Raw genomic sequence first — 17,500 nt, forward strand, 5'->3', positions numbered from 1 at the left:
AGAAGCGGTCGGCGTGCGGCCAGAGAGTCACCACGCGATTCCTCCTGCTAACTCCAAGCATGTCTCTCGTCCTCGGGTCCCTTTATTCCTGAAGAATATAGAGAGCAGGGACAGGGGAAGGCTAGAGAGGCTCTCTGTGCCCCGGCCCTTTCCTCAGGCTGTTTTCTCTTTGGTTCTGGAAGCCTTGGTTTAGTCGGTCATCCAACATACCATAGAGAAACGCAAGTTGTGATAGAGCGTCGAGTCGCGTCCATGTGACGTCACTAGTACACCATAGAGACACAGGTTCAGGATAGAGTGTCCTGCGTTGCGTCACGAGTGCGTCTCGTAGGCCGCTGTTTCCCCGCCCACTCCGGCGCGGTTCCGTCTTTCTGGACCTGGCTGAGCAGGAGGCGCCATCATGGTAAGAACGCTTAGCGGCGTCCGCGAGTGTCCCATCCGCTGCCATCCTCAGCGAGTCCGGGTTGCAGCGCGGCGGAGGGGTGCGGGCGGTGCCAAGGGAAACTGGGGGATAGGTTAGGCCTTCGACCGGGACTTGTCAGAGCCGATGGCCGGCCCCAGGCGCCTCCAAAGGTTCTTCGTTTTCTTTACAAAGTTTGGCTCTGTGATCCAGTTTAATTGCAACTTCCAGTCCAATCTGGTCCCGAACCTACGGTAGCTCCCCTGCCTCAGTCTTTCGAGTGCTAGTGCTAGGATTCTAGTCGGGACCACTGCGCCCAGTTTCCGTGGTTCTTAACTTAGATTTGGGAGTGGAGCCTATGTACGAGGAGTGGAGCTCCACATTGCCGGCTTTGGGTACAAGCGGACGTCAGTCCTCTGTTCCGAGCTTCCCGGAACAGTGCTCCCAGTGTCTTTGGTCGGAAGGCTGGGTAGTAATCCTGTCCATGCCCTGTGAATTGGGAAGATGTCTGCCATAGGTCTTGAAGATGCAATGAAGTCGCTGTTAGTATTTCAGTAACTACTTCTGGTTGCTAAGAGCTTGGAAAATGAGTGGGGATAAAGTAAACCCGAGCGCTTGACCTGCCTAGGATTGTTTTGAAGTAGGTAGTGCAAGAGTCTGGCTTTGTCACAAACATATTTCCATGTACCCTTGGCTTCTTTTGACCGCTTTCCAGATTGGGAGCTAGTGTTAACAATATCAGTAGAGAGCCAGGCGTGGTGGTGCACGCCTTTAATCCCAGCACTTGGGAGGCAGAGGCAGGCGGATTTCTGAGTTCAGGGCCAGCCTGGTCTACAGAGTGAGTTCCAGGACAGCCAAGGTTACACAGAGAAACCCTGTCTCGAAAAAAAAAAACATCAGTAGAGCCTAACATTTTTGCAGGGATCTGAACTCCCACCCATACTGGCTCCAGAACCTGGGGTCTTCACATGCTAAGCAAGTGCTCCAAGGTATGCTGAGCTAGCAGCATGTCTTGTGCATCTTAAGTTTTTACTCTGAGACAGTGTTTCAGTGAGTTTCTGGAGTCTGGGAGGAATGGTTCTAAGCTCAGACAAAAATCTCTCTTGAATGTGTTAAGTGAATTTGTTAATGAGTAGAAAATATCTCCTCCCTCGAATTTCAATCTTTTTGGGTTTGAATTGTTGAATAAGTAGCCAGAAAGATAAGTAACAATTACAATCATCAAAGATATGGGACTCAAGAATTGGCTCCATAGTACTTCTTCCCCTCCACAGGGTGTTGACATTCGCCACAACAAGGACCGTAAGGTTCGGCGCAAGGAGCCCAAGAGCCAGGACATCTACCTGCGGCTGCTAGTCAAGGTAAGCCCAGGCTACCGCATCATTTTACAACTCCCACTGTGAGTGGGGTGGGGAGAGTGGGGGCCTGGACACACAGTGCCCCACCCCCATCACCAGGAGTTGAGCAGAGTGGGAGAGCTGTGGGAGGGTCTTGGCTTTGCGGGGAGGCAGTCACTTTGCTCAGTCTTTTCCTTTCCCTTCCAGCTTTACAGGTTTCTGGCCAGACGGACCAACTCCACCTTCAATCAAGTTGTGCTGAAGAGGTTATTTATGAGTCGCACTAACCGGCCTCCTCTGTCCCTGTCCCGGATGGTTAGTGGTTGGGCAGGGGAACTTCACATGTTCTGGGGTGTTGAGTGAGGCCAACGGAGGATACACACCTGTGCACTTTGCCTCCCCAAGTGACAAGCCCTTGGTCTTCTAATGTGGGCCACTCCTGGGGGTGGAGAGAAAGAGGCCTTCAGGGGCCTGTCACTGGGGAGAAGGGAGGTCGGCCTCAGCCACTGGAGGTCTTGGCTGTTTTGGTCTTCTGGGTAACAGCCTGGCACAGAAAGACTTAACCAGCTTGCCCCTGTCAGATACGAAAGATGAAGCTTCCTGGCCGAGAGAACAAGACCGCTGTGGTTGTAGGAACGGTCACAGATGATGTGCGGATTCTGGAAGTACCCAAGCTAAAGGTAAGTGACCAGCATGGGCTCAGGGGACATGTCTCTGGCCAAGCGGTAGGCTTTGCTGTGTGCTGTTGGCACTCTTCTGTGGGAGCTGTAATCAAAGCTGCTCTTTGTTGTGTCTCCTCACCCACCACTGCGGAATGGTGCTTGGATTTTAGTGGCAGTTGTTTATCAGAGTCTGCTACATGGAGGGGGTGACAGTCCCCACAGCTCCTGGTGTGTGCCTTCTCAGGTGTGTGCACTGCGGGTGAGCAGCCGGGCCCGAAGTCGCATCCTCAAGGCTGGGGGTAAGATCCTCACCTTTGACCAGTTGGCCCTGGAGTCTCCCAAGGGCAGAGGCACTGTGCTCCTGTCTGGTCCTCGGAAGGGCCGAGAGGTGTACCGACATTTTGGCAAGGCCCCAGGAACCCCACACAGCCACACCAAGTGAGTATCTGGGCTTTGTCCTTTGGTAGCTGTTTGGTAGCCATAGTGGCCACTAGGATGACGAGTTCACTGGGTGAGGGATGGTCACAGCTCTGGGCTAGGCAAGGCCTGTGCCACTTCTGAGGTGGTTACTGTGAAGGCTCTCAGAAGAGGTTCCCAGCATAACAGGAACAGGTCTTGGTGGACACTGGGCTGGGCTTCTCTAACCTCTCTCCTTTCCCCACAGACCCTACGTCCGTTCCAAGGGCCGGAAGTTTGAGCGTGCCAGAGGCCGAAGGGCCAGCCGAGGCTACAAAAACTAACCCTGGATCTTAACTGTTAATAAAAAAGCTTTGGATGTTGATGTTCTCTGTGTTCATGAATCATTCATGGAGTTGGGATGGGGCAGGGTGGGATGTGGGCCACCAGTGGTGACAGCATTTGATTGGAAGTCAGTATGTCTTTGGGGAAGGGGGTGGTGCCTACTCTACAGGCTGTCCTGCACCTGTGCAGCCCTCTGCTTGTAATTAGAGCCCCGCCTCTGCTGGGTATTGTGTTCGCCTGCTTCCTCCTAGGATTAGTTTTTCCCAAGATCTTGGTGTTGGGGGATGTGGGGAAGGCGTGGGAACAGGTGAGGCCCTGCTTCAGCCAGTCTCTGAGCAAGATGCCCAGTAGTCCCTCCCAGTCTGTTTGCACAAGGGGCTGTGTCCTGACAGTTGCTCCCTGTAGGGTGGAGAGCCGCTCAAGAGGAAGACAGGGAAGCTTCTAAGCTGGCCCTCAGCCTCAGACCCGGTGGGGCCTGGGGTCTGTAGATGGGGGAGGCCTGGCCTTGTTCCAGCTCCTCTGCCTCATGTGGTGCCAGCTGGCTGGAACCTACTTCAGCTTCACGGGTACATGGTTCCTGTCCAGGAAGTAGAGTTACAGCCAGGAGACTGAGGCTGGTAAGAAACCCAGGCTAGGCTCTTCATCAATCAGAGATTCTGTGGCTGCTAATGTCTCAGAAGCTCACAGCCAAGGCAGACTTCAATATCTTGAAGATCCTCACTGAAGGAGACTGGCAAGTCCCTGGTGGGGAGTTGTGGCGGGGCAGGGGATAGATTACTCCTGTCTTTATGACAGGCAGAACAGGGAGATATATTACTAGCCTGTGGGAGCTGGGTGGTGGGCAAGAAAGTTTACTCAGACTCAGAAACTGGCTCTACTAAGTGCTGAGGTTATCTCCTGTGTAGCAATGAAAGAGAGGAAAGAGTGGGTCAGATACCACAGATAAGCCAAACTGGCCGGCAATTGAACCATTGGTTACAAGCAGTAGGGTGACCAAGGACAGCAGCCACTTACCAGAAAATGGTTAGGCTGGTAGCCAGACCTGTCAGGGCAGGCAGGTCATCCTGACAGGCCTGGAGCGGCCAAGAGCCACCTAAAGCTGCTGTGGCTCCCAGTTGGAGGTGGTCCTGTGGTTTGGCAGAGTGAGAATGGGAGAGATGGCTGACTGGAAGGTAGTAGGCACATGTGATCAGATCCATGGCGTAAGGGTATGGATAGTCTGTAGGGACTGAGTCGGGGCAGCTTCAGGGAGCTGTGTGGATGTTTGCAGACCTACCCTGGGGGCTTTGGGTGGCTGCATAATATCACAGGACCCCAGATGGTCAGTCTCCAAAAGCCATCTAGACCCTCCTGGCCTCTTAAGTTCTTGTGTGGCTCGAATGGCAGCCTCCCAGTTGGCCGCACTGGAAGGAGAGGAGTTGGGGGCTGGCGAGCCAGCCCTGATCAAAGCCAGCCCTGCCGTCTTGTATTCTGAGGGCCAGCGGCTGGCACTCGAAACACTGCTGAGTGGTGGCGAGGAAGCTTTCTGGGCCTGTGTGCAGCAGGAGAGGCTGCCCCCCTTTCTGAGTGCAAATGAGGCTCAGGCCCTGGCTACAGCTGCTGAAGACTGGATAGTACCAAGCCAGGAGCCTGGTGCCGCAGGCACAGGAACAGCCACCACTGATGGGGACATGGGCAGCCTGACCTACTGGCCCAGGCAGTCTGAGGAACCAGCACCCCTGCTGCGGCTGGGCTGGCCTGAAGACACTGCCTGGAAGGGCATCACCCGGGCGCAACTCTACACCCAACCACCAGGCGAGGGCCAACCACCCATTAAAGAGTTGGTACACCAGGAAATCCAGGCTGCTCGTAAGGTGGGTGTCACCCCATGACCAGCACCTAGGTTTTCCCCCATACCCTCCCGGAATTTGCAAGGCTGTACACATGCTCCTCTGGACCTGGAGGCCGGGCTTTATCCTTCGCCCTTCAGACCTGCAGGCCTCTTACTCCCTAAGACCTGGTATCCGTGCTTCCGGAGCTGAGTGGAGACCATTGGTCAGTCAGCCCCTTTCACACCAAACCAGACACACCTAGCTTCCTCCAAGAAAGCCCCAGTGGTAGTTCCCTGCCCTGTAGCCGCCCCGCCCTGCTGAAGCCCTATACCTTAGGTAGTAATCTTGGGGTTTCTGTGGCTTCAGTGGCAAGTAGTCTGCATGGGTTATTATGTGCAGTCTTCCAATGTGGAGGTCACTGTGAGACAGGCCCGGTGCAGCTGAAGCTCATTGTTCTGAGTGACCTGGTTGATGAGTCATGCTACCATAACCGTCTGCCTACAAGGCACACCTTAGTGGCCTGGGCTTCCTGGTCACCAGCACCCAGCCCTAACCTGGAGCCATGGACCTTTGCCATTGTAAAGGACAATCTGTAGTCAACAGTCTGTGGGGTTAAGATGAGTTTTCAGCCGTGGTGGTGCTCGCCTTTAATCCCAGCACTTGGGAGGCAGAGGCAGGCAGATTTCTGAGTTCGAGGCCAGCCTGGTCTACAGAGTGAGTTCCAGGACAGCCAGGGCTACACAGAGAAGCCCTGTCTCAAAAAAAAAAAAAAAAAAAGTTTTCAGCAGCTGGAAACAGGTCTCCTAAAAGGGCAGCCTGGGTCTCACTCCATGCAGGGAAGAGTCAGGGTGGATGTCCCCCTGCCGCCCCTGAGCATCCCATGGAAGCCAGGTCTTGAAGCCTGTGTCTCCAGAGCACCTTAGCCATAGTACCACACTCCCCCATCCTATGTCTATCCCTTTCCCCGCTAGCTGGTGGCTGTAGTCATGGACATTTTCACTGATCCTGACTTGCTCAGAGCCATGGTGGATGCTGCTACACGCCGATGGATTCCTGTCTATTTACTGCTTGACCACCAGCATCTGCCTGCCTTCCTGGCATTAGCCCAGCAGTTAGGGGTGAACCTGTGGACCACTGAGGTAGGAGCCAGGCCAGAGCCATCTAAATGTCCCTATTCTTCAGAGGAGGACATTTCCATGGGTCGCTAGGTCATTGGGGTTCCCTAATATCTGAAACCCATGCCATTGGGGTGGGAGTGTGTGTGTGTGTGGGGGGGGTGTCCTGTAGGAATTCTTGACCTAGTTATCCTCAGATCTAAGATTTGGTATCAGTGGCCCTGGGGATGCTGGGACAGTATCCATGGCATCAATAGAATATGCCCTTTCCCAGAACCTGGATATCCGGATCGTGCAGGGCCACACCTTCCAGAGCCGCAGGCGACGGCAGGTGAGCGGCCATGTGCGGGAGAAGTTCCTGCTGCTGGACGGTGACAGGGTCATCTCGGGATCCTACAGGTGTGTCCCCTCATGACACCCTGTGCTCAGCCCTCCCTCGATATGCTCAGATGATGGGGGAGGGGTTGTGATGGTGGAGCATCCTTTCTGGGTCTCTGCACCACACTCATCTCTACAATGGGCCCACACACTCATCCAGGAGAGGAGGTATTCTGCCACAGAAAACACTTAGGGTTGTCTCTGCTGTTTGGCCAGGTGAGTGGCTTTGTGAATCCCCACTTAGGAAACTGAGGCTGGACTCTGGGTGTCAGATAGCTGGATTCGGATCTTAAGCCTGCCAGCTCCTAGCTGGGTGACTTCAGGCAACCGACTTCCCTTTCCTGTGCCCTCCCTTCAGAATGAGATGATAGGGGCCAGACTATTGTGGGCTCCCATCCACTGTGCATACTAAGCCTCATCCCTGCCTCCACCCAGCAGATATCAGTGGTGTGTCCCTTACCCATTCTCAACAACATGGCAATCCCAGAATCCTCCAGACATGGCCAGGCGCCCAGGGTAAGAGGTGCTGGCCAGGAACCACTATTCTGGAAGGGTACGGAAGGCTATATATACTCAACAGATTTGTGGACCCAGCTGCCTGCATTCACCTGGCCAGTGGTGGGAACATGCATTTCTGGCAAGTTCCCACTAGGCACTGACACTGCCAGTCCTGTTCACCTTTTGAGACCCTGCCTTCAGCCCTGAGACCATGCTGCTTTGGAGTGACACTATCATCTTGGCATTGCCAGAGGACAGAGTGGTAGCCAACACATGACCTAAGTGCTTTGGAGTTGGATGTGGTAACACACAACCGAAAGAAGATCACAGAGGTCAAAGCCATCCTTAGCTGTGTAGAGAATTTGAGGCCATTCTGGTATACAGGGAACCCTGCCTCAAAAATCATTCCTGCCCGCAAAAAGAAAAAAGAAAAAAAAAAAGAAAAAAAGAAAAAAAGAAAAAAAAAAAGCAGGGCAGTGGTGGTGCACGCCTTTAATCCCAGCACTTGGGAAACAGAGGCAGGTGGATTTCTGAGTTCGAGGCCAGCCTGGTCTACAGAGTGAGTTCCAGGTCAGCCAGGGCTACATAGAGAAACCCTGTCTCGAAAAACAAAAAAAAAAAAAAAAAAAAAAAAAAAAAAAAAAAAAAAAAAAAAAAAAAAAAAAAAAAAAAAATCTGAAACCCCATCTGGTATTATTGATTTTTACCACATGTCACGAACTCTAAGGTGACGCCAACATAAAGAAGCATCTACATAAACTTGAAAAGATGTGCGTCTTAGGACCAATGGGGCGCAGTTGAGCAGTGAGAGCGACAGGCTGCACTCCACACCATGGCATGCCAGGGGCTTTGCCAGCCCGCCTCCCATGGGTTCTGGAATGGAGGAAGTCAGGGCCACAGGAGGTAGACTGCACCTCTGGCCATTTAATGCGGGGAAGGGATGGAGGCGGGGGCCTAGGGCACAGCCCCGAGCCCTGCAGTTCCTGTGGATCACGGCCAGTATTGAAGCTGCAGCAACAGGCCCAGGAGCAGCTGCAGACCCAGTGACAGGCTGATAGCCCCTGTGGCAAGGCCAGCACCCCTATTGCAGAGGTGGCCCGAGCAGCAGATGGTGGTAAGGCTATACGTGAGGCCCATGTAGTTAATCGGTTCCTCGCGACCACAACTGGTCGAGTGCACGCAGCCTTTGTTGATGATGGGCCCCACACCCTGGGCTACTCCACGGCCTATGAAGCAATCTTCATCATCCCCACAGCGCATGTGTGTGCCCGGGCACCGAGCGGAGTCAGTCAGCTCACAGAAGACGCAGTCCTTGATGCCCGTCGCACCTGGATGAAGAACCAACACCAGAAGCAGCGGCCAGCCGAGGACCATGGTGGCCTGGCGGCGTGGATAGCACCCAAGCCAGGCCGGGGGCTTCCTTGACCTCCTGGACGGTCGGGTGTGACCTCCTGGAACACCTCCTGGCTCTTGTCCTGGCCACAGGGTCAGCAGTTGGAGTGTTTCTGGTTCCCAATACAACGTGTCCTTCTCAGGAGCTCTTGAGTCCTTGGGTTGGAGATGGGCCGGCACCCCTGCCCACAAGCCTTTGGGCCATGGAACTCAGTGACCTCACAGACCCTCAAGGTTCCTTGATGGCTGGGGGTGGGGGAGGGGTTGTAGCCTGGCCCACCACAGACTGAAGGGACCAGAACCTTCACCTGGCAGGGTAAGGGTACTTGAAGGATATTCCCATAATGCCAACTCATTGCTGCTACTATGAACTCCACCTGCCCACGGCAATCACCCTTTACCGATGGCCCACTGTGGCCATAGGGTAGTGCTTGATGCATGCAGGATCCCTGTATATTCAAATTTGCACTGGAGTTGTTAAAACCACGGTTATGTGACATGGAGGGCAGGTATCCCCCTCTGCAGCTGGTGGGCCCCATGCAGGATACTTGCTCTGTGTGGCAGATGTGCTTCTTGGATCCTGTCTTAGGAAATGCACCCTTTCTGCTGAGCCTGTGGAAATGGTATTAGAAGAACAACCTCATGATAAACTGGGGCTCTGAGATGTCCCTCAGTGGGACAGAACAGAGCCCATGTTTACAATCATCTAACTTTAGGTGGTCAGTATAAGGTTTTCCTAGGTTTTGTTGTTTCTTTGTTTGTTTGTTTTGAGATAGTCTTATGTAGCCTAGGCTTTTCTGGAACAATGTAGCTGAGGCTGGGCTTGAACTCCTAATCCTCCTGTCTCAACCTCCTGAGTGCTAGGATTACAGGCTTCTATTACCATGTTGTCCCCAGGTTGGTTGTGACTAGCAGTAAGGTAGCTACTTATTGTCCTTTTCACCAGAGGAGCTGAGGCCTGTGAGATCATGTTCTAAGGTCATGGGGCCTGGGGACTAGGGTGGGTGCCACCCTGCACAGCTCCTGACTGTCACCTTACATCTTTAGCTTCACATGGAGTGACTCACGCCTGCACCGGGGCCTGGTGACCTTGCTCACTGGAGAAATTGCAGATGCCTTCAGCCAGGAGTTCCGTGTCCTGTACGCAGCCTCCAGACCGCTCCCGCCAGCTCCAGCTCGAAGCCCTTTGTTCAGTCCTCCTGAGGGCCCACAGCTGCCCCGAAGTCCACACCGTGTGGCCCTGCGCTGTCCTGTAGCCCCTGTGGCCCCATTGCTGTCTGATGGGCCTTTGGCTCACCGCCTGGCTGCCTGTCACATCCTTGAGCGGGACAGACGAGAGACCCCCACCACAGGGCCAGCTCTCAGTGACATCTTGAGGAGTGTACAGCGCACCAGGACAGCCAGTGGTCCCCCAACCCGACCCAGCCGCTCCCTATGGGACCTTAGCCGCCTGTCCCAGCTCTCTGGCTCCAGTGATGGTGAAAGTGAGGTGAGATCCCTTGATGAGGACTAAGGCACAGAAGACAAGAGATAGGAGGAGGCCCTGCTGGGATACCAGAAACAGGAAGCGCTTCTCATTTTGAAGAGTTGTAGAGCTGAGGCTGGCCTTCAACTGATGCTCCTGCCTCCACATTCCTTGTATAACAGGCATGCAGCACCATGCCTGACTAAGTTGGTTAAACTTAACCTACCTGTTTTACAGATGGGGAAACTGAGAGGGGTTGGAACTTAGCTCTGACTGTTTCCCCATAGGACTTGTTGACTTCCTACATCTGACTGTCCTTAGGGTGTTGGGGAAATGGAGAGGGTCAGGGGAACTGAGAATCCCTCCGCAGTTGTTTGGAGAGTGTGGGTCTGGCTGAGTCCAGTTTAGCTGCTTGCATAGTCCTGGTCTGGAAATGGTTGTCTCTGAGCCTCAGTTTCTCTCTGTGAGAGTCATATTGTTGAATGAGAAGAAACAGAGCCATGTTGGGGAGGGGAGTAGCCTTACCCAGGATACAGGCAGAAGGAATTACGCCCCTCTGTGAGCTAACCTTTCTGCCTTCACTTTCCCAATCTGTTCCATGGTGACTGCAGCAGAGTCATTTCTGTCACTTTTGTCAGTGAAGTTAGACCTAAAGGAAAAGGAGTGGAGTGGCCAGGTCAAGGTCCTTGCCTCTCCTCCATCTGGGATTCTCCTCCCTTGGCAAATATTTGCTCCCCTGGATGGCCACAGCTACTTCCTGTTCTTCCCTAGCTACAAGGCAAGAGGAAAGGCATCCGTGTGAGTCTGGAGTTCCAGGCTTCCCACTCCTATCCCCCTGGCTCTGGGAGCTTCCTCTCATCTTCCTCGTCTCCTCTACTGGCATCTCTCCCTCTTCTCTCCACCTGTCACGCCCCTCTTCCTATTTCCCCACCTCCCCTCTCTTCCAGCTTCTCCCAGGTACCTTACATCCACCTCCTCCCTTACCTCCTCTCTCCTTCCATTTCTAACTCCTCTTCCCTCCTCCACCTCTCACTCCTCCCTCTTCCACCTCTAACTCCTCCCTCCTCCACCTCTAACTCCTTCCTACCTCTAACTCCTTCCTCCTCCATCTCTCACTCCTATGTCTCTCCCTCCAAATCTCCTTCCCCTCCCATCTTACACTCCCTTACCTCTTCCTTGTCTCTCACCCTTTGTCCCTTTTCCCTTATCTCTGGGCCCCAAGATATTCTTTCTTCCTCTTGTGTATGTGAGTCCCTGTGTATGTAGGTGTGTTCACTGGTATGTGCCTGTTGAGGCCAGATGTCAATCCCAGGGGTCTTCTTGTCACTCTCCACCTTACTGTTTAAGACACATCTCTCACTGTTCTTGGAGCTGGCTGCCAGGGAGCCTCGGAGCCTCAGAGCCTTGGGATCCATTTGTCACTCCCTTCCAGCACTAAGGTTACAGATATTTTTTTTTTTTTTTTTTTTTTGGTTTTTCAAGACAGGGTTTCTCTGTGTGGCCCTGGCTATCCTGGAACTCACTCTTTACTCTGTAGACCACGCTGGCCTCAAACTCAGAAATCCACCTGCCTCTGCCTCCCAAGTGCTGGGATTAAAGGCGTGCGCCACCACTCCCCGGCAGGTAACAGATTCTTATTGACGGTCTCAACATTTTACCTACAGAGCCACCTCTTAGACTCTTTCCCCTTTATTTTGAGAAGGAGTTTTGTGTGGTCCAGGCTGGTCTTAAGCTTCTGATCCTCCTGTCGCCACACCACCTCCTGAGTGCCCATCATGATTGGTCTACATGGTGCTGAGGATCAACCCCAGGGTGCTAGCAGCCCCCCCCCCCCAGCTCAGCCTGAGCAACTACTCATCTTTTTTTTTTTTTCTTCACAGCCCAAGAAGTCCTGGGTCTCCAAGGACACTCCAGCCAGGGCCCTGATGAGGCAGCGGGGCACTGGAGGTGGGCCCAGAGCTGAGATGGATTCCCGGTCACAGCCCTGGGGTGGTCCCCTACCCTCAATTTCAGCCCGCCGCCTGCGTTACCTATCCCCAGCACAAAGGAGACTGGGGGACAATGCCACCTCATCAGACTGGGCCTCTGGCTCAGGCTCTGGAAGGCGACGCTGACAGGAGCCCTGGCCAGATGTGGCTGGCCAGCCATGGGTCTAGTTTAGAGCCCCAACCAGACACTGGCTGTGTCTGAGGCCTCTAGTCTAGGATCTTGGCAGCAGAAGGGATTGGTCTTAATTGTTCTAGAATTGGATGAGCTCACTAGAGCTAAGGGCTCAGTGTTGCCATCTGGGAAACGGGCAGAGGATTCCCAAGCAGCAGACAGGACTGCTGCAGAGACAGGCTCAGTTGCCTCACCATGTACTGTATAAAGAGATAGTGGGACAACCCCATGACAGAGAAGATATGGATAAAGTTGAGTCCAGGAAAGGAGAATTATGGGGAAAGAGGTTAAGGGGGGATGGGCAAAGCTGAAAAAAAAAAAAAAACAAAGGTCTGGAAAGTACTGGGGATAATAAGACACTGGAATATGCCTGGAGTTTTCTGTGGGAGCTAAGGGAGGGTGTCAGAGTGCTTCCCTGTTTTTCTGCTCAGATTAACTCCAGCAGCACAGACATGTAACTCCACAGCCATCCCAAACTCAACCATTGCCTTCCCCGCCCCCTCCTGCTCCAGAGTCCAGACTCCAGCATCTTCCCAAGCTCTCCTTCAGACTCAGGGTTCCCCTCAGGTCCAGGGGTCCAGGCCTGTGGGACAGTGGACCTGGTATCCTGTTGAGTTCAAGCTCAGTGCTGGGTTCTCCAGCCCCTTGTATCTTGTGTTGTTGTTGCTATGATCTGGTCACTGAGGAGCCCAGGCTAGATGGGAATTTGGAACCCCACTGCCTCTACCTCCCAAGCACGGGGTGATTTGTGAGTCGCACTGTCTTCTGCAGCATGAATGCATTCTGTCTGTGTGGTGTGTGGCTGGCTGCTCTGCCTGCCTGCACCCCCTGCTTGCCCCAGAAAGTCAGCACAGAGGAGGGAGTGGTTAGAGTGACAAGTTTATTATGAGGATCCTGGGCTGGGGTCATCAGAGGCTACGCTAGGGCTGGGGCTGGGCTCAGGGTCAGGCTCGCCATCAGGGCTGCTGTCCTCTTCAGATGTGTCCCAGGGGAAGCTTGGCATCCCATGCATTTGCTCTCGGTAGACACGGTCAAAAGCCTCACTCTGCGCCACAGTGAAGTGGTTCTTCCAGTCGCCACTGATCCCTGGAAGGGACAGAGGATGAGACAAATAAGGAGCTGCTGGGCTACCCTCTTACTCCCTCTCAGCCTTGTCGGATGTCCCCTCAGCCTCCTTCACCACGACCAACCACAGTGCCTGTGTCCGCTGGCCAGAGCCTCCTATGCTTACTACTTTTCCCCCTTACATCTAGGTGACCCCACGCCAGCCCTGTCCTTTGACCTCTGACCTCCCTGATATTTTCTCAGAACTCACCTCCCTCTTGGCACCCAAATACCCCTTTGACAACTGTATCACCTTCTCTGGGAGCTGTCTCTGCCAGCAAAGGCTCTCTCACCCTAGTTCCCCTCAGATACCCAACATGGCCCCAACATTCTTCTGACTTGATGGCCAGTCTACCCTAGCCAGGCAATCTAGAGATTTCACATGAATGGACCAGTCTGAGGTCCTCATAGCCATTGAGCTGTCTCAGCCAGGCATCGCACAGACATGCAATCATGAGTACTGGTCCCTCATGTTGACATGACTACTAGGGGTCCACCTCTTGCCTGTGTGGAAAAGGCTCTTTTGAATAGCTTGTTAGATTTTAGTCACATGCTGTGTCTCCTCTTGTGAACTTGGGGGGCTCCCTGAAGGAGTCCCAAGTCTTGGAATTTAGACCATGAGATCACATGGCGGAAGGGTCTGAGAGGAGGGACTGACTTGAATCACTTGAGGATCCTGTGTTGTAGTAGCTCTGCTTTGTCTAGAGACAGAGTCTCCAGGATCCCAGGCTGACCTCAAGTCTAGCTGGTTGGAGAGGCACGTACCACCCCACTGAATTCTGCTGCACTGGGTGTTAACTAATAAAAAGGTTCCTGAGGACTTTAACCTCATGTTGTTAGAGCCCTGCTTTGGCCCCACTCAGGATACTTTGTTCCAGGGAGAGGCCCAGATGGAGGCAGGTCAGCAGGCAGGGCCAGACCTCCTGGTGAGAGTGAAGACACGTTTAGGTAGCCCTGTACGCTCTACAAGGCTTCTGAAAAAATGGAGGCCCAGAGAGCCCCGCAATTGGCCAGAAGCACACAGTGGTACCTTTGCGCAGGAACGCCCCCTGGCGGTGGTCCAGCAGGCTGGCCGGCAGCAGCGTGTAGTTGGACATGGTATTGGCCTTCATGGCCGAAAAGGCTGAATGGGCCACCACAGAGCTCAGGGCCTCTTCACCCAGTGGCCGGCCCAGGAACTCACAGATGCGTTGCACGGAGCCTCGCAGGTCCTAGGGTAGGAGGAGGAGTCGTCAGTAGAGTGGGGAACCACTTTGTTTGGCCTGGAGTGGTTCCTGACTCTCTGCCTCAGTTTCCCCATCTCCCAGCCAAAGTGTTGGACATCCCTGTTCTCCAGGGTTCTGGAGGGTTCTGCAGGAGTCAGGGAAGTGTAGGTTGGCAGAAACCAGCTCAGCAACTTACAGAGAACGCTGCTATGAGTCTGAAGCAAATGCTGTGAATGGGGCTAGCTGCTCTGCTCTCCCCATCTGCCCAGCAGATGGAACCTAGCCTTCTGCCTCAGCCCACATGCCTGTTATCACGCAAAGTCTGCGTGGCAATCATGCCACGGATTAAAGGCTCCCCCGCAAGAAACCCCGGTCCGTGGCAGCCTGTCTGTCATCATCCTTGTCCTTCCTGCCTGCCTGTCTTCTTGTGCATGTCCTCATCTCTGTGTCCCCAACATCCCATCCTGGTCTACCAGATCATCCGCTCCCTTACCAGAAGGACCTTCACTGCTGGAGCCCCTTCCCAGCCTGCCTGCCTCTGGCCTCCTTCCCTCTCGTTTCCAGTGATCCAGGGCTTCCCAGGACATAGGACAGAGCCCCCTCCCCCACAAACCTGGCTTTCAAGAGTGGTATGAACCCTTTTCTCCCATACCACTGTCCCTACACTTTCCTTCCTCTGGATCTTGGCACAACATTTCTTGACTTGCCCTTTGTCACTGATAAACTCAATTGCCGCTTTCCTCACGACACTTGGCTCAAGTCCCTGGGCCTAAGCCCTCATTCACATTTGTGCTGATTAGCTTTGGAAGAAACGTCACACCCTAGTCGGCAAACAGGGGTCCAGAGCTAGCAAGGTACTTGGTCAAAGCCTCTTAGCCTGGAAGCTGAGACTCAGACCCTGAGCCCCGCAGGTCCCCTCAACTTCACAGCATCCATGACATCCAGTGCCCTGCATAGCTGGTCACGGCTCGGCCCCGCAGCCTGCCTTTCCAGGCCATTCCTGGTTTCATAACCCTTTTTTTCTCTGAGCTGCGGGCCTGTCCCAGAAACACACGTGTGGGCGGTGCCTCACACCCCAGGAGTGGCCCAGAAGCTGTGCTAGGTAGGCTCCATGGCCCAGTTTTTGGTTTGGAGAATAAAACCTGAGGAAATGTAGGGAGGGAGACATGGTGCTGAAGCCTTTTTTCAGAACTTACTATCAGAAGGAATGTATCAGGCTAGAATATGGGGGCTGAAGGAAATTGCTGTGTGTCTTAGGCAAACAACCAATCCACTCTAGAGCACTAAAGTTCCAGTTTCCTCCCCTGAACATTGCTGATAACTTACCAGGGTAAACCTAAAAAAAAAAATTACAATTTTCACAGCTCAAAATGGGTGAGCTGTTGCCATGTATATATGTGTGTGTGTGTGTGTGTGTGTGTGTGTATACTTTGAAAATGTTTTTATTTGTGTGTGTGTGTGTGTGTGCATGTGCACATGCACACTCTGTTTCTCTGTTTATGTATGCATGTGGAGGTCAGAGGACAACCAGCAGGGGTCAGTCCCCTCCTTCCACACTTGGGAATCGAACTCAGGCTGTCTGGCTTGCTAGCAAGTGACTTTACCCTTTGAGTTAACATGTCAACTCTTTTAAACTTTAAAAAGAAAAGTATGTGTCTGAGTGTTTTACCTGCCGGTATGCATATGGACCATGTGGCCTACAGAGGCCAGTAAAGGCCACCCCATCACCTGAAACTGGAGTTGCAGGCAATTGTGAGCCACCATGCTGGTGCTGGGAACCTAGTCAAGTCTCTGCTACAGCAGCCAGCGCTCTTGCCCACTGAGCCCTCTTGCCAGGCTTTTTCTTTTCTTTTATTGTTTGGGTTTTTGTTGTTGCTTTTTGTTTTGCCTTTTATGTTTTTGAGGCAGTCTGTATCTCTGGCTGGCCATGAACATGTCTGCCACCCACCTCTGCCTGCCTCTAGTAGGCCTCCGGTCCCCTCCCTCCCCTCCTCTGGGAGCAGCGGCCTGAGTGTGTGTGTGGGGGCATTGGTGCTCAGCAGCAGGTGGCCAGCATTGGCTCTCCTTGTAACTGGAGTCTGCAGGCTCTCCTGGTCCTGCTGACTCAGAGTCTGCAGGCTCTCCTGGCTGCTTGCTTTCCCCTGTTGCTGTCTCGGTGGCCATTTCATCTGATCTTGAGTGGATTTGCTCCATCTGCCTATTGTCACCCTTTCTCTATCCCCAGGCCCCCAGAAGTTTTGTTTCTCCCGTACATGAACTGGTAGGAAGTTGGCAGGGGTCTAGGAGCATGTGCTGAGGGAGGAAGGCCAAGGGCAGACCCCAGACCAACCTGCTGCAGCTCCTCGTAGGTGATAAACAGGAAGTTCTCTTGGTTCTGCATCCGGATCCAGCCCTTGATGTGGTCAAACCAGGAGCCAAACTGCACTGCAGGCAATGGAGGGTGTGTGAGGGCCACATGGCTCCCAGGACCAGGCTGCACAGGCCACTCACTCTATACTGGTTGCCTGGAGCCTTTCAGCCTAGGTTAGAGATCCATCCTAGCCAGCTGGTCTGTGCAGTCCACCCCTGCCCTGTCCATCCCCGAGCAGAGAAGGGACCATATCTCCACTCTTCTGCCCCTTGGTCTCTGTCTCTCCTGCCTCTGCATCCATCTCTGCTGGCCTCCATCTCCCCATCTCTGTTTCTTCTGACTCTTCCCTTCCTGGTTCTCACCTTCTCCTTTGAGGAAATTTTGAAGGAACTGGTCGGGTTTACCAGGGTCCTTTAATTGCCCAGCAATCTTAGAGTAATAATAGAGGGAGACCACGACGTCCCGGGGGTTCCGGCCCAAGTAAATCACCTGTATACAGACAGAGGGGAATGGAGAAGGTGTGAGACACAACAGGATGCTGCCCCTGAAGGTCTGCCTTGTCCTCCTCTTCTGACTCTGCAGGCAGAACATACTCTTTTGTGTTGTTTGTTTGATTTTTGTTGTTGTTGTTGTTGTTTTTTTGGCATTGCTGTATTATCCCAGTCTGACCTTGAACTTGCTACTTAGCCTAATATGATCTTCTTGCTTCTACTTCCTCAGCACTCAGATTGCAAGTGTACATCAGCCTGGCGGCGGTGGAGGTGGTGGTGGTGGTGGTGGTGCACACCTTTAATCCCAGCGCTCAGAAGGCAGAGGGATCTCTAGGAGTTTGAGGTTAGCCTGGTCTACAAAGCAAGTTCCAGGACAGCTAGGGCTAAACAG

General features: G+C 53.4%; 4 protein-coding genes across 6 annotated transcripts in view; 2 read left to right on the forward strand and 2 right to left on the reverse strand.

The window, feature by feature from the left end:
* The first annotated feature begins 291 nt into the window (after nucleotides 1–291).
* Nucleotides 292–3,180, forward strand: Rpl18 (ribosomal protein L18). The gene is made up of 6 exons (XM_031386655.1): nucleotides 292–403; nucleotides 1,675–1,761; nucleotides 1,945–2,052; nucleotides 2,319–2,417; nucleotides 2,644–2,837; nucleotides 3,064–3,180. The coding sequence occupies exons 1-6, from the start codon at nucleotides 401–403 to the stop codon at nucleotides 3,137–3,139; spliced, it is 567 nt and encodes a 188-aa protein (XP_031242515.1). The 5' UTR covers nucleotides 292–400; the 3' UTR covers nucleotides 3,140–3,180.
* Nucleotides 3,181–3,571: 391 nt separating this feature from the next.
* Nucleotides 3,572–12,324, forward strand: Fam83e (family with sequence similarity 83 member E). Of its 2 annotated transcripts, XM_031386670.1 has the most exons (5): nucleotides 3,572–4,993; nucleotides 5,923–6,090; nucleotides 6,341–6,465; nucleotides 9,382–9,823; nucleotides 11,680–12,324. In XM_031386670.1, the coding sequence occupies exons 1-5, from the start codon at nucleotides 4,520–4,522 to the stop codon at nucleotides 11,911–11,913; spliced, it is 1,443 nt and encodes a 480-aa protein (XP_031242530.1). In that variant the 5' UTR covers nucleotides 3,572–4,519; the 3' UTR covers nucleotides 11,914–12,324. The 2 variants fall into 2 exon arrangements, 1 of the variants encoding a protein (XP_031242530.1); XR_004123033.1 differs by lacking the exons at nucleotides 3,572–4,993; nucleotides 5,923–6,090; nucleotides 6,341–6,465 and adding an exon at nucleotides 8,538–8,650 and having other exon boundaries at nucleotides 11,680–12,316.
* On the reverse strand, nucleotides 7,702–8,549 carry Spaca4 (sperm acrosome associated 4). Its single transcript, XM_031386694.1, has one exon. The coding sequence runs from the start codon at nucleotides 8,314–8,316 to the stop codon at nucleotides 7,933–7,935; it is 384 nt and encodes a 127-aa protein (XP_031242554.1). The 5' UTR covers nucleotides 8,317–8,549; the 3' UTR covers nucleotides 7,702–7,932.
* Nucleotides 12,325–12,822: 498 nt separating the features above from the next.
* Nucleotides 12,823–17,500, reverse strand: part of Sult2b1 (sulfotransferase family 2B member 1) — a 28,642-nt gene continuing 23,964 nt past the window's right edge. For both annotated transcript variants that reach the window (XM_031386684.1, XM_031386683.1), the window contains 4 exons: nucleotides 16,981–17,107; nucleotides 16,598–16,692; nucleotides 14,094–14,274; nucleotides 12,823–13,045 (listed from right to left, as the gene is read on the reverse strand). In XM_031386684.1, coding sequence (XP_031242544.1) covers nucleotides 12,843–13,045; nucleotides 14,094–14,274; nucleotides 16,598–16,692; nucleotides 16,981–17,107 — 606 coding nt within the window. In that variant the 3' untranslated portion in view covers nucleotides 12,823–12,842. The remainder of the gene's footprint in view (nucleotides 13,046–14,093; nucleotides 14,275–16,597; nucleotides 16,693–16,980; nucleotides 17,108–17,500) is intronic.

This window comes from Mastomys coucha, unplaced genomic scaffold (assembly GCF_008632895.1).
Source record: "Mastomys coucha isolate ucsf_1 unplaced genomic scaffold, UCSF_Mcou_1 pScaffold21, whole genome shotgun sequence".
Taxonomy (NCBI): domain Eukaryota; kingdom Metazoa; phylum Chordata; class Mammalia; order Rodentia; family Muridae; genus Mastomys; species Mastomys coucha.

Bases quoted from the DNA above. Each gene is read 5' to 3' on its own strand.
- Fam83e (XM_031386670.1), top strand. From the start codon at position 4,520: ATGGCAGCCTCCCAGTTGGCCGCACTGGAAGGAGAGGAGTTGGGGGCT. The intron at 4,994-5,922 runs GTGGGTGTCACC...TTTCCCCGCTAG, and splicing joins AAATCCAGGCTGCTCGTAAG to CTGGTGGCTGTAGTCATGGA. The intron at 6,466-9,381 runs GTGTGTCCCCTC...TTACATCTTTAG, and splicing joins GTCATCTCGGGATCCTACAG to CTTCACATGGAGTGACTCAC.
- Spaca4 (XM_031386694.1), bottom strand. From the start codon at position 8,316: ATGGTCCTCGGCTGGCCGCTGCTTCTGGTGTTGGTTCTTCATCCAGGT.
- Rpl18 (XM_031386655.1), top strand. The intron at 1,762-1,944 runs GTAAGCCCAGGC...TTTCCCTTCCAG, and splicing joins ACCTGCGGCTGCTAGTCAAG to CTTTACAGGTTTCTGGCCAG. The intron at 2,418-2,643 runs GTAAGTGACCAG...GTGCCTTCTCAG, and splicing joins TGGAAGTACCCAAGCTAAAG to GTGTGTGCACTGCGGGTGAG.